Source organism: Lepidochelys kempii, chromosome 5, assembly GCF_965140265.1.
Source record: "Lepidochelys kempii isolate rLepKem1 chromosome 5, rLepKem1.hap2, whole genome shotgun sequence".
In the NCBI taxonomy this organism is placed as follows: Eukaryota; Metazoa; Chordata; order Testudines; family Cheloniidae; genus Lepidochelys; species Lepidochelys kempii.
Window position 1 is genome coordinate 120,867,497 of NC_133260.1, and position 13,120 is coordinate 120,880,616.

Genomic DNA, 13,120 nt, shown 5'->3' on the forward strand with positions numbered 1-13,120 from the left:
CTTGTGAGGATTGGGGTATTTCTCTTGTCAATTTCCAGGGACACTTTATTTTTCTTCAAAAACCATATCCCTTACTAAATTTGATGGCTGCAGTTCCTCAGGTCCTAGGGAAGAGGTCTGGCAACAGTAACCTACTGACTGGTTGGGACTTTTGAAACCAGATCACTAAACAGCAGAGAAAGAGCACGCAAGTCACTCACAAGGGGCAAATTACACAGCTGCATCGTCCTTCATCCCAGGACATAAAGCTGTTGAAACTGGTATCCAGAGCCCTCCTATTGGGTAACACCCACTCTTTGGAGTTAATACTATGAGCACCACCTACTAGACCCCAAACCAAACCAAAAGAGATCTCCAATTTCAATCAGGCTAGCACAGGTACTGGGCATCAGCCTTAATACCCCTCCCTACATCAGTACCTGCAGCGAGAGCAAATTTCATTTCATGAAGCTTTTGAATGCTGGGGCTGAGATTTTCAAAAATATCTACGGTATCCCCCATTACAATAGCATCCAGCGCCTCACAACCTGTAATTCATGTATATCCATCACGTGTTGTCCCCATTTTGCATATGGGAAACTGAGGCACAAAGAGGCTAAGTGACTTGCCCAAGGTCACACAGGTTTTGTGTGGTAGAGCAGGGAACTAAACAGGCATCTCCCAGACCCGAGGCTACAGCTGTAATCATTGGGTCATCCTTCTTGATAAAAAGGCGGCAGAAAGATAGTAGCCTACACCCTGATTTAAGCACCTAAATAAGCAGCTTGATTTTTCTTTTTTTTTTTTTGAACAAGCATTGGCACCTAGCAACTCCCGCTGAAGCCATCTTGTCACCCATCCCTCCCTACAATATCTGGAAAGTGCGAAAGGTGGGCAGGGTCTCTGGTAGGAAATGAAGGTTTGGTTGGGTTTGGTTTTAAAATAAAAAAAATTAAATTAAAAAAAGCATAGTTAGGGTGACCAGCAAGTCCTATTAAAACAGGTCCCTAAAGATACAATATTAGTGTTTTCATGTGTTTTGATATCAATTGGTTAAAAATAACCCTGCAAATTTTCCCACACTTTTCAAAAATTTTCTGCAGAGAAGACAGTTACCGTTTTCCGAAACTGGTGGGTTCTTCGAGATGTGTTGCTGATGTCCATGCCACACGAGGTGCGTGCGCTTGCCATATACGCTGGTGCCAGAAGGTTTTCCCTCCGTGGTATCCGCAGTGGATGGCTCTGGCACCCCCTGGAGCGGCGCACACATGCCGTGGTATAAGGGGCGCTGCCAGCTCCCCAACTCTCAGTTCCTTCTTGCCGGAAACTCCGACAGTGGGAAAAGAGGGCGGGTTGTGGAATGGACACGAGCAACACACCTCGAAGAACACCAGTTACGGAAAACGTAACTGTCTTTCCTTCTTCGAGTGCTTGCTCAGGTCCATTCCACGTTAGGTGACTCCCAAGCAGTGCCAACAGAGGCACCGGGCAGGAGTTCACGGACGAGCAGATTGCAACACAGCCCTGCCGAACCAAGCGTCGTCCCTGGCCTGCTGCGTGATGGCATAATGCACCGTGAACGTGTGAACCAAGGACCACGTCACAGCCCTGGAAACGTCCTGGATGGGAACGTGTGCCAGGAAGGCTGCCGAGGACGCCTGAGCTCTGGTCAAGGGGGTCCTCACAATCAGCGGCAGAAGTGGGACCTGTGCCAGCTCGTAACAGTCTAGATGCCAGAGGTGATCCAGCTGGAAATCCTCTGCGAGGACCCCAGAAGGCCCTTTACCCTGTCCGCTGTCGCGACGAAGAGCTGCGTCAACCTGCGGAAAAGCTTGGCACGCTCCAGGTAAGATGCCAGGGAACATCTGACATCCAGGGCATGCAGCCTCCTTTTCTCACTAATGGTGTGTGGCTTGGGACAAAACACTGGGAGGAAGATGTCTGCCTTCCATGTTAATCAGGACACCACCTTTGGCAGAAAGGCTGGATGGACTTTGTCCTTGTAGAATACCGTATATGGTGGCTCCAATATCTGGGTTTTAAGCTCTGACACTTGCCTCGCGGATGTTATGGCCACAAGGAATGTGTCCTTCCATGACTGGTGGGAGAGGGAGCAGGAGCCGATAGGTTCAAAGGGCTGGCCCGTGAGCCTAGAAAGAACCAAGTTAAGGTTCCACTGTTGGACAGGCGCCCGCGTCGGTGGGAAGAGTCTCTCGAGGCCTCTCAGGAATTGGACAGACATGTCTTGTGAGAACACCATCTGATACTTGATCAGCAGATGAAAAGCGGAGATAGTAGCAAGATGCACCCTGATGGAAGAGAGGGCCAGCCCCTGGTTCTTAAAATGGAGCAGGTAACCTAAGATAGATTGTAAGAAGGAGCACGACGGAGAGATGCTACGCTCAGACACCCAGTGGGAGAACCTCATCCATTTAGCTGGGTAGGTTGCTCTAATGGAAGGCTTCCCGCTTTCCTGGAGGACGTGCTGGACCACGTTAGAGCAGGTCCACTCCTCCGAGTTCAGCCATGCAACATCCACGCTGTGAGGTGGAGGGGGGCGAGGTTGGGGTGAAGAAGATGTCCGTGATCCTGGGAGAGCAGATCTGGTCAGTCGGGAAGGGGCCAGGGAGTGGCCACCACCAGGTCCATCAGTGTGCCAAACCAATGTTGGCCATGCCAGGGTGACCATGATGACTTCGGCTTTGTCTCTCTTGACCTTTGACAGGACTCTGCTGATGACTGGGATTGGAGGGAACACATACATCAGTTTCCTCCGACCATGACAGAAGGAAGGTGTCAGAGAGGGAGCACTTGCCCAGGCCCTGCAGGGAACAGAAGAGATGACATTTCCTGTTCTGTCTGGTGGCGAACAGATCCACTCGGGGAGTTCCCCACCTCTGGAAGAGTGTCTGGGCTACCTCTGGATCAAGCAACTACTCATGGTGAAAGAAAAGACCCGCTGAGGCAATCTGTCAGCGTGTTCCTGACACCGGGGAGGTGACAGGCTTCCAGGTGGATCGTGTGGTCGATGCAGAAATCCCACAATCTGAGAGCCTCTTGGCAGAGCGCCGAAAAGCATGCTCCCCCCTGCCTGTTGATGTACAACATCAAGGCTGTACTGTCCATCAACACTCTCACCACCTTGCCCGCCAGGTGCGGTAGAAAGACTCGCAGGCCAAGTGTACTGCTCTGAGCTCTTTGACGATTATATGCAACGTCCTCTGGGGACCATATGCCCTGGATCTGGAGGCCACCAAGATGCACTCCCCAGCCGAAGTCCAAGGCGTCCGATATCAACTCAATTATGTGACAAGGGTTGTCAACTGGAACTCCTTCCAGGACCGTCCTGGGGTTACTTCACCATTGTAGCGAGGTAAGTATTGTCAGTGGGATGGTAATGACCTTTTCGAAGTGATCTCTAGACTGAGAATAGACCGTCGCCAGTCACTGCTGTAAGGGCCATATCCGGAGCCTGGCATGGGGGACAACGTATGTGCACGCTGCCATGGGGGACAACAGGCTCAGGCAAACCCTGGCCGTGGTCAGGGGAACGCGGAGACTCCCATGATGAAGTTCACCAACGCTTGGAACCTCTCCTGCGGCAGGAACACACTGGCACAGATAGAGTTGAGCACCGCTCCAATGAATTCTATCCTCTGCACCAGAACTAACATCGACTTTTAGTCGTTTACCAGCAGGCCCAGGGATCGGCACGCAGCCTGCAGCACTGCAACATCCCTTTGGACTTGGGACTTTGAGCAGCCTTTGACGAGCCAGTCGTTGAGGTACAGGTAGATCTGGACACCTCGACGTCTGAGGTAAGCGGCTATTACCGACATGCACTTGAAGAACACCCTTGGTGCCGACGCGAGACTGAATGGGAGGAACGCGAACTGATAGTTGTCGGGTCCCACTGTGAAACGTAGGAAGCTTCTGTGACCTTGAAAGATCGCTATGTGGAAATATGCGTCCTTCAATTTGAGGGCGGCATATCAGTCTCACAGATCCAGGGACGGGATGATTGAGGCCAGGGAGACCACGTGGAACTTCAGCTTCTTCAAGTATTTGTTGAGGTTTTGCAGGTTCAGGATGGGCCATAGACCACCCTTGGCCTTCGGGATTAGAAAGTACCGAGAATAGAACCCTTTGTTCCTGTACTCACGAGGAACCTTTCCGACTGCACCCAACTGCGGCAACCCTTCTACCTCCCGTGCAAGAAGACTCTTGTGAGAGGTGTCCCTGAAGAGGGATGGGGAAGGGGGGCTAGAAAGAAACTGGAGGATATAACCTTGTACCACAGTATTGAGGATCCAGCAGTTCGAAGTTATAGAGGTCCATGCGGGGAGGAAAAAAGAAAAGGCGGTTGGAGAACAGCAGGAAAGACAGATCATAGAATATCAGGGTTGGAAGGGACCCCTGAAGGTCATTTAGTCCAACCCCCTGCTCGAAGCAGGACCAATTCCCAGATCTGGGCTATAGTCTGGTAGGTCGCCCTCGGACGCACCCTAAAAATGCCCACTTGCCCCCCCGATTATTGCGGGTCGAGCCCAATTGGGCAAAGGGAGGAGGTGGGTGGCTCGGGCAGCGCTTGTAGCCCCTGCTCTTTTTGTGGGGTGGCTCCTGCCGGGGTGGGCTCCCTTGACCCTGAGATGGCTGTGGTTTGAGCCACTTACGGGCTGGACCAGGGACGTACAGCCCTGGAGTTTTCAGGGTAGTGCTTTCAGTGTCTTTTGGTCCATGCAGCTTTGGTCCATCTGCTCTGCAAACAGGGCCTGGCCGTCGAAGGGGAGGTCCTGCATCAACTGCTGAGCCTCAGTCGACAGACCTGAGAGGAGCAGCCAGGATGCCCTCTGCATGGAGATGGCAGAGGCCATGGTGCAAGCCATGGAGTCCACGGTGTCCGAAGCTGCCTGGAGGGCTGCTCTGGCCACAGCCATGCCCTCCTCGAGGATCGCCCGGAATTCCTTCCTGGACCCTTCGGGCAGCAAGACCTTGAATTTGGCCATGGCCTGCCACATTTTGTAGTCACAGCGACTAAGGAGAGCTTGGTGGTTGGCCACTCTCAACTGAAGACTGGAAGATGAATCAAGTTTTCGCACAAACAGACCCAGTCTCTTCAAGTCTTTATTCTCGGGCATAGCCCTGGGTTGACCCTGCCTCTCCCTCTGGTTAACTGCCTCAACTACGACGGAGTTTGTGGCCGGGTGAGTACAGAGATACTCATGGCCTTTAGCTGGTACAAAATATTTGTGCTCAGCTCTTTTTGAAATGAGTGCCAGGGAGGAGGGGGTTTGCCATAGGGTATTAATAATTTTCAATACCTCCTCATATGGGGTAAAGCCACCCTGGCAGCAGTGTGCCCTCTAATTTTTCCCAACCATGTGTGGAATGAATTTTGTTATGTGCATCAATATGGAGGTGATGTGTGACACTGGCTGGGAGTGTGCGCTTTAGGGTGGGGCTGGGGATGAGAAGCTTGGGGCTGGGATGCAGGGTGAAGATGGGGGAGGGGGGGGTGAGGGTTCTGGCTGGGGATGGGGTGTGGCCGGGAATGATGGGTTTGGGGTGCAGGACTTCTCCCAACTGTTTCTCCCCACAGCAGCACCTGGGCTGTGGGGGAGAGGCGCTTCTCCCCAGTCCTGGCAGGTCAGGGGACAGCTCCGAACCGAGCCACCCCGCTCAACCAAATCGGTCGCGTGATCGGTGCCAAGGCATTGGAGACATGAAGGGTCAGTCTTGACGGTCATGCCGCAGAGTGCATGCCTCTGAAGGTCTGTGCCAGGTCACTGGCAAGCCGCGCCTTGAATCCTGCTGTCGGTGCCCAGGCTCCGGAGACCGAAGAGGGCTTCTCTGAGCCTGCCTCCCTACTTCCGGGGCATGATGGCTCCGTGCGGGCGAGTGCTGGCGGGACGTCTCCCACGATGGGGAGTGGAGCCGTTGAGGTGGGGACATGCAGAATGGTCCCAAAGTCGGTTTAGCCCTGGGCTTGGGTACCGCCAGAGCCAGTGTGGGCGGGACCGGTAGCGTCAGGATCTCCTGCGCTGCCTGCAGGTCCTTGGGCGTCGACGGAACTCCGAGTTGACAAAGGCCCTCATCACAGTCTGGTGTGGCAAGCATAGTACGGGATGGGCTAGACCGCTCGAATGGAGCTGGGGACTGACTCCCTGATGGAGGTGTTGAGCTGCCCAGCATGAGTCTTGGCTCTCCTCTGGCCCTCTCCTTTCCCTTACGGGAAGTGGGAGAGGTTTCCCTCACGATCCTCTTGGGCTTCTTGGCCGGGGACAGGGATCGGTGCCAGCTTGTAGATGGCACCAGCGGGGCGCTCCGCACCAACGCTGCAGTTCTTGGGGCTAAGTCAGACCTGTGCTCCGGTGCCAAGGTCTGCACCGACTACATCAGGAGTGTCCTGAGATGGATGTCTCTCCCCCTTTTTGTTCAGGGTTTAAATGATTTACAGATGCGACACTTGTTGCTTATGTGTCTTTCGCCTAGACACCTTAAACAATTACCATGCGGGTCGCTGATGGGCATAGGCTGCTTACAATGATCGCATGACTTAAAGCCTGGGGACCGGGCCGGGGACCAGGGCATGCCCCGGCCCTAGGCCGAGTCCTGTCTGGGACCAACTAACTGTGGGGTAACCAGACAGCACGTGTGAAAAATTGGGACGGGGGTGGGGGGTAATAGGAGCCGATATAAGAAAAAGACCCAAAAATGGAGACTGTCCCTATAAAATCGGGTCACCCTAACTAACACTAAGGGTAACTATTAACTATATACAACTTTTCTACAGGAAAAAACGTTCGTGAGACACACTGAACAAAGCGAAAAGCTAACCAGAGCAGCAGACGTTCCAGCACCATCACTGGCAGCAAGAAGGAACTGAGGGTGGGGGGAGCTGGCGGCGCCCCTTATACCACGGCATGTGCGCACCGCTCCAGGGGGCATCAGAGCTGGCCCACTACGGATACCACGGAGGGAAAAACTTCTGGCACTGGTGCATGTGGCGAGCACACACCCCTAACATGGAATGGACGTGAGCAGGCACTTGACTTAGAATTGAAGGTTACATTTTTCGCATATTTTATGGATGAGGTTTCCTCTGGATTCCCAGCAATAAGCAAGTGTCTACCCAGTCAACTTACCAGGTACATTTTCCTGCCACACTTCGGTCCACAGATTAGAATCATCCTTCTCTCCTTTCTCTTCATCTGGGACCTCATGCATGCCCAGAAATGCCAGAGGCAAGACCTGTTTGGCATGGTTCTTCAACACATCCGGGCTGTAGCGCCCAATGGCATGAACAGTTAAAGCACAGCCTATCCTATAGATCGGTTCTGAAGGACAAGGGGAGAAAACAATGACACAGTTTGGTCATTTGGAGCCAGAGACTTCTCTCCCTTGCTGGTGAGAATCCAGAGTGACTCCACGGAAGCAGGGGAGGGAGTCACACGGGTGTATAGGAGAGGAGCAGCATTATGTTTTCTATTAGTTATTCATCTAGTAAATTTACACATTAGTGCACTGCATGAATGGGGATGAAAAATACTAGAACACGCCTTGACCAGCATCTCCCACACCCAGGAGCTGGTTCCCTGCATCATATGGTAAGCCTGAAATACCACCAAAAACCACATACCTTCCTTCTCCATGTACCAGCTGTTGAGCTTCTGCAGTAGTTTCTCAGTGCTACTATCCCGGGAGGTCTTTAAAAAAAAGTCAGAGAGAGACTCAAATCATTTAAATACATGTAACCATCCCCCTCCCCAAAAAAACAATATAATAAATACAATTAAAAGACACCAGCTCACCCGAACTAGATGCCCCATAGCAAATGCAAAAGACTTCTGCACCACGCTGTTGCGATCAGTCAGCCCACTGAGTAAAGCACTCATGAGTTTGCCTGTTTGAAAAGAGACAGGATTGATTCTGCTAACGCAAACTTGGACTTGTACTGCTATGGGTTAGAGTGCCTGTATTTTATTACATCATTTCTGTTTCTGCATCAGTCACTTTCTTTAGTTTTGTTAATAATGCATGAAAAAGTGTCCTTTAACAGGATGATAAAACTCCATCTGGCCCCATGTAAACACGCAAAACTGAAACCGGTTAGAACAGCTGTCACGGGAGCGTAGCCAGGGGGACAATACTGCTGTTCTGCAGCTAGCGACACGCATAGCCATAGCTGATCTACAAGGGCATCTGGTTTCAGCACCATTGTCCCCCAACCCATTCAACTATATTTCCTTCTCGTAACGTAGACGAGACCTGCCCAAGGCTCCCAAATCGTGATAAAGCCTTGGATGCTCCAACAGTAGCAGTGTCCCTCATTAGGTGGCCAGTAGGGGCTGAACACAAGGCTTTCAGGTCTAACAGCATGAGCCCCTACTTCCTGAGCTGAAGAAACAACTCCATCAGCTTGAAGGCAGTAGCAGACTTAAAAGCATGAGCGAGTTCCTACAGCAGAACAAAGCCACTGCTGGCCAGTGCATTAAACAAGATTTTCGCAAAGTTGGGCAGCACTGCTGAAGTCCCATTCCAGGGCGGAAACGTGCTCTAGCTGTGTAGGGGGACAGCCCTGTTATACCCTTAATCCCTGGTCATGCTGGTGAAGGAAAATGTGCTCGCAACTGCAGTTAAAACACAGCTATCGCTAGTCGGTGTCAGACATGGCAGGGAGAGGCCCTAGGCCCATTGCTGAGCCACGCCCTCAACCCCTTTTAGGGCTTATCCTACAACCCTTTTCTGCGTGAAGCAGCTCCAAGGGAGGGCCAGGGAACACAAAGAGCACTCTGTGCTGGCAGCAAATAGGGACAGTGGAAACCAGGCTATTCAGAAAAGAGTCTAAACGCATCTGAAAGCGAACCTTACCTGAGTACGGCGTTAAGTCCTGGGGACACTGAGTGGTCAGGGACACAATGACGCTAGCACAGCCTCCCTGAAAGGTTGCAAGAGAAAAATCAAGGTTATTAGCTTATCCTACAGAATCCACCAGCTGCACAACAAAGGTGAGTTTATTAGTACACATGTAGAGAAACAAGTAACGCGGGTGGACAGGAATCCCGATCGGAAAGGTGCAGTTTTCGGCTATTACAAGCGCAGCATAAGGTTGCCGTTGCAGCATTTTGCCTCCCCCACTGCCCAAGTCTTAGTAATGCGGCACACATACCTTAGTGCCCAGGCCTATTCCACTTCTGATCAGCTCACACAGCCGAGGAACCAGCTCACCCAGGACAGACACATCCAGATACTGCAAGCACTATGGAAAGGGAAGGGATGAAAGAGTAAACCTTGAGGCGAAGACACTGAAGCCAGGTCTGTGCCATAAACAGAAAAGATGCAATCTGCTTGTTCTTCACCGCACTTGGGAGCTTACTGTAGCGTGCAGCACTCATTTTAAAGGGACACTGTCAGGCCCCAAATACAGATTAGCAGCCTGATTCATCACGCAGTTACACCCGTTGTACACTTGGGCGACCCCACTGAAACCAACGGTTGCCCCGTTGTAGAGCTGGTGCATCAAAGTGCTGAATTGGGCCCTTTGTATTTTTAAGACTATATAAAATAAAACCGCTACCAAGTAAATAAATTTGTGGGTGTAAATTTTGGCGGGGACATAAACATTCCCCAGCAGCCACGGGAAACCTCAACACCGCAGCACTAACACATCAGAACCAGACAATGCTGAGATTATTTCCAACCTCAATCATCTAACATGTTAATAGCAAATGGAAGGAAATTTCTCTTCTAAAAACCATGAGTTTTTAAACAATCATGTCTCTGGAACACCAGAAACCCCATCAAAAGCATAGCACTTTCCTCCGCTTCCTTCCTAGGGTTTCTATAGATTTAAGTCAGTAATAAAAAAAGAAGCATTCCCATTCCAAGCTACATTGCTCATGGAGTTATGCTGACAGTACAGAAACCCTCAGATTATTAGGACGTTTGGCAACATTGTCACCAAAGGTAAGACTGAGCCATTAGGTGGAGCCCAAGCGTGGTGCGTCAGCTGCAGGCCTTGTGTCTCACGGACAGCCCTCCAAGGCAATACATCCTGTGAGCAATTTGCTATTGCCCTTTACCAGGGAGTCTGCTTCTCCGAGCCACATGAAATTGCGTCCACATGAGCAGGGGATGCACAGAAGACAAGATGGCTTCATTTCTTTACAGCAGATGGCTGTGCTGGGAGCAGAGCCTGTCTTTGTGGGGCCTGTGCCTGACTACTGCAGGGAGCACTGCGGTCTCGGTGAGACCCAGAGAGCACCCACGCCAGGGGGCAGCAGTGTCACACAGGCCGCTGGGAGGAGGTGAGAAGACACCACCACTAGCCGCCTCTTCTCTCCCAGCCGGGGGAGACAGCAGCAGCCGCTGAAGTCTTTAGGGCACCAGCACGTACAGCCTTTTATCCACAGGTGCTTTAGAGACCACATCACCGAGCGCACAATGGCACGGAACAGCCACAGCACCTCGCACAACGGAGGTTTTATTAAGAACAACTGGGACAGCCGCCAGCGCCGGTGTTTATATTCCTGTCTGCCTTCATGTCACAGGCTGGGTAAAGAGTGGCGGTCACAGCCCTATCCCTTCTGAAGACAGCCATAGAGTTCAAACCGAAGAAGAGGCCACAGCTGTACTTTTCACTCAGACGGCAGCTCCTCCAGCAGAACAGCATCCCATGACAGCGTGCCTGGGCACCAGTGAAGGCTGAACTCAGGAAAAACAGGTGTGGAATACTGAATAACCTACACCATTTCAACAGCAGCTGGATTTTCCCCAAAGGTTTCCCACTAAAGTACTGTCCTGACCCAGATCTAAATGTCTAAAGCACTAAAAACCACTGGTAGGACAGAAGAAAGGGAAAAACAACAGAGCTCTGAGCCGGTGTCCAAGAGCAATTCCCTCACACTGCCTCCTGTGGACCCAAGCTGGGAACAAATTAGGGTGCAGATCCTCGGGCAAGTGGAGACAAGGCTAACTACAGAGGAGAAGCATTTCGACTCTTAAAGAAGTGGAGGAGTCCCTCCATGCTAGCATTCAGCACCCCCCTGAAATTGTTGGGTCTCCCATGAAGCAACATTAGTTGTCACCCTTAAGAACAAAACAAACACTCCCTATGCTCTTCACCACATCCTGGGCAGCTCCTCAGCTGGCGCCAACTGTCGCAGCTCTACTGACCTCCATGGAACCATGACAATGGACATCAGATGTGGATCACCCCATGTGTCCGCATGGCAGTTGCTATGATGCAGAAGGAAGGCCAGTAGCCTCCTGTATGAGGTATTGAGGGGGTGGGGGGAGAGAAGGCATTAACCGAATGAAGAGGTGGACAAGAGCCCATACCTGTGGAACTCTGACAATCAAATGAATGGTTGTCTGATAAAAGCCTGAAGAGAAGTTCCCCACCATGTTACCACTTTGATCATTATCCACCCTCCCACAAGTCTACTTTAGGACCTTTCCTAAATCAAATACCTACCATATTAATTGTTTCCATCATGGGAGACGATTTAGCAGCACTAAGTCTTGCACTATCCATTGCAGCCTAAAGGAAACCGAACAAACAAAACAGACTTAATCTGAAGGCAGTGGAAAAAGCCACCAAATCTCAGCATCAAATGGAATGTGTTTCCCCACAAACTCTGACTCGGGCATGTTTTCAGATAAATACAGGCAAGTAGCAGATGTCAGCAATGAGGCCTTGGGAGATCACAGTACTCCAATACCCCTCTCCATTAGGAAAGCCCAGGGTTTAATGACAGTGCTGAAAACACCCCAATCTGATCTACACTGGAGTTTACACTATAACTAGCAACGGTGCTTCAGAGGTAGCATTTCTGGGAAACAGGTGCCAGGTTTGTTAGTGTAGATGCAGCCTACATACTTACAGAGGTCTCTGGCTGTTCCAGAACTTTTTACTCAGGGCTGAAGTCAGGTTTACTAACAGTTATTGTCAGGATTGCTTTTTTCCCTTTATGAAAGATTGGGGGCACACAGGGCATTTAAAAAAATCCTCCAGTAACTCCATGGTTCTCTGTGTCATACACAAACAACAGATAACAGTTCAGTAGATACATTAGCTAATTCCCTTAACACCCTGGGATGCCTCTCATGGAGAGTCGCTGCTTTGTTTTGTTGTGTCTGTGGGAGTCTTGAAGCTCTAAATCCTTGTGAAACAGCTGTGAAAATGTCCTCCATGGTTGTTACACTTACTTTCTCCTGATCCGTAGCACGGAGACTCAAATAATTGAGAACCTGGGGTTCCAACACACTTAACGACTCCAACAAAGCTGGAATGAGCTTTGGTGCATGAGGCTTCAGCATAACACCAGCACTTTTACTGATCTTCACAAGAGTGTTAATGCTGGAAAAAAATTGAAGCTCATGTCATCACAGAGCCTGTACAACTTAATCATTTACAAAAACCTTTTCCCCAAGGGTAGCTGGTATCCGTAGTAACTCTGTTCTGACACACCACCAGATTCAGATCTGCTGCCTCGGTAGGAATCTGGAGTATGTCTGTGAATGTAATTTTCCTGTGTCTTTTCTATTTAACGGAGACCAGAATCTTGCCTAGAGTCTCTACTGATACTCACACATTGTTCAGGCTATTTTATCCTCTTGTCCAGATTGCCTGGCATATCCAGTGTGTTGCAAAGATAATATTATTTAGACACATTTGAACACAGAAACAGGAAGCAGCTAAGTTATTAGATTAAGAGACACTATGTAAAATCAGCTCAGGGACTTCAGTCATCTCTGCACAAGTGAAACCCCCACCGTTTAAAACAATATGTTCAACCACATCACTCCATTCCACACAGGCTGCTTCTCTCACACACATTCCATTTGTTATACCCTCCCTCAAACAATTATTGGCTCAAGACGTGTGCTCATGGACTGTCACTTGAAAATCAGGAAGGCAACAAAGTACTTTCAGACTCTCACAAGGAAGAAAACAATTCGTGAGAGATTTGTTATGGTTTGTTGTTTTTTAATCTTGCTGGATAATAACTGTGATAGACCCATGCCAGTTGGGTACAGCAGAGTAGTCGAAGGCTGGCCACTGGAGAAGCAGTTTTCCGTTCCCTGACTGACCAGAGCAGGGGCTGCTCCAGGCTAGGGTGGACATATGACTCCAATT

General features: G+C 50.5%; 1 protein-coding gene across 6 annotated transcripts in view; it reads right to left on the reverse strand.

Moving 5' to 3' along the window:
- Window positions 1-13,120, reverse strand: part of ECPAS (Ecm29 proteasome adaptor and scaffold) — a 90,163-nt gene that overhangs the window by 11,781 nt on the left and 65,262 nt on the right. For 5 of the 6 annotated variants that reach the window (XM_073345601.1, XM_073345606.1, XM_073345602.1 and 2 more), the window contains 7 exons: window positions 12,190-12,340; window positions 11,456-11,521; window positions 9,149-9,238; window positions 8,851-8,917; window positions 7,791-7,882; window positions 7,619-7,709; window positions 7,125-7,316 (listed from right to left, as the gene is read on the reverse strand). In XM_073345601.1, coding sequence (XP_073201702.1) covers window positions 7,125-7,316; window positions 7,619-7,709; window positions 7,791-7,882; window positions 8,851-8,917; window positions 9,149-9,238; window positions 11,456-11,521; window positions 12,190-12,340 — 749 coding nt within the window. The remainder of the gene's footprint in view (window positions 1-7,124; window positions 7,317-7,618; window positions 7,710-7,790; window positions 7,883-8,850; window positions 8,918-9,148; window positions 9,239-11,455; window positions 11,522-12,189; window positions 12,341-13,120) is intronic. The other variant, XM_073345603.1, reaches the window with a different exon arrangement.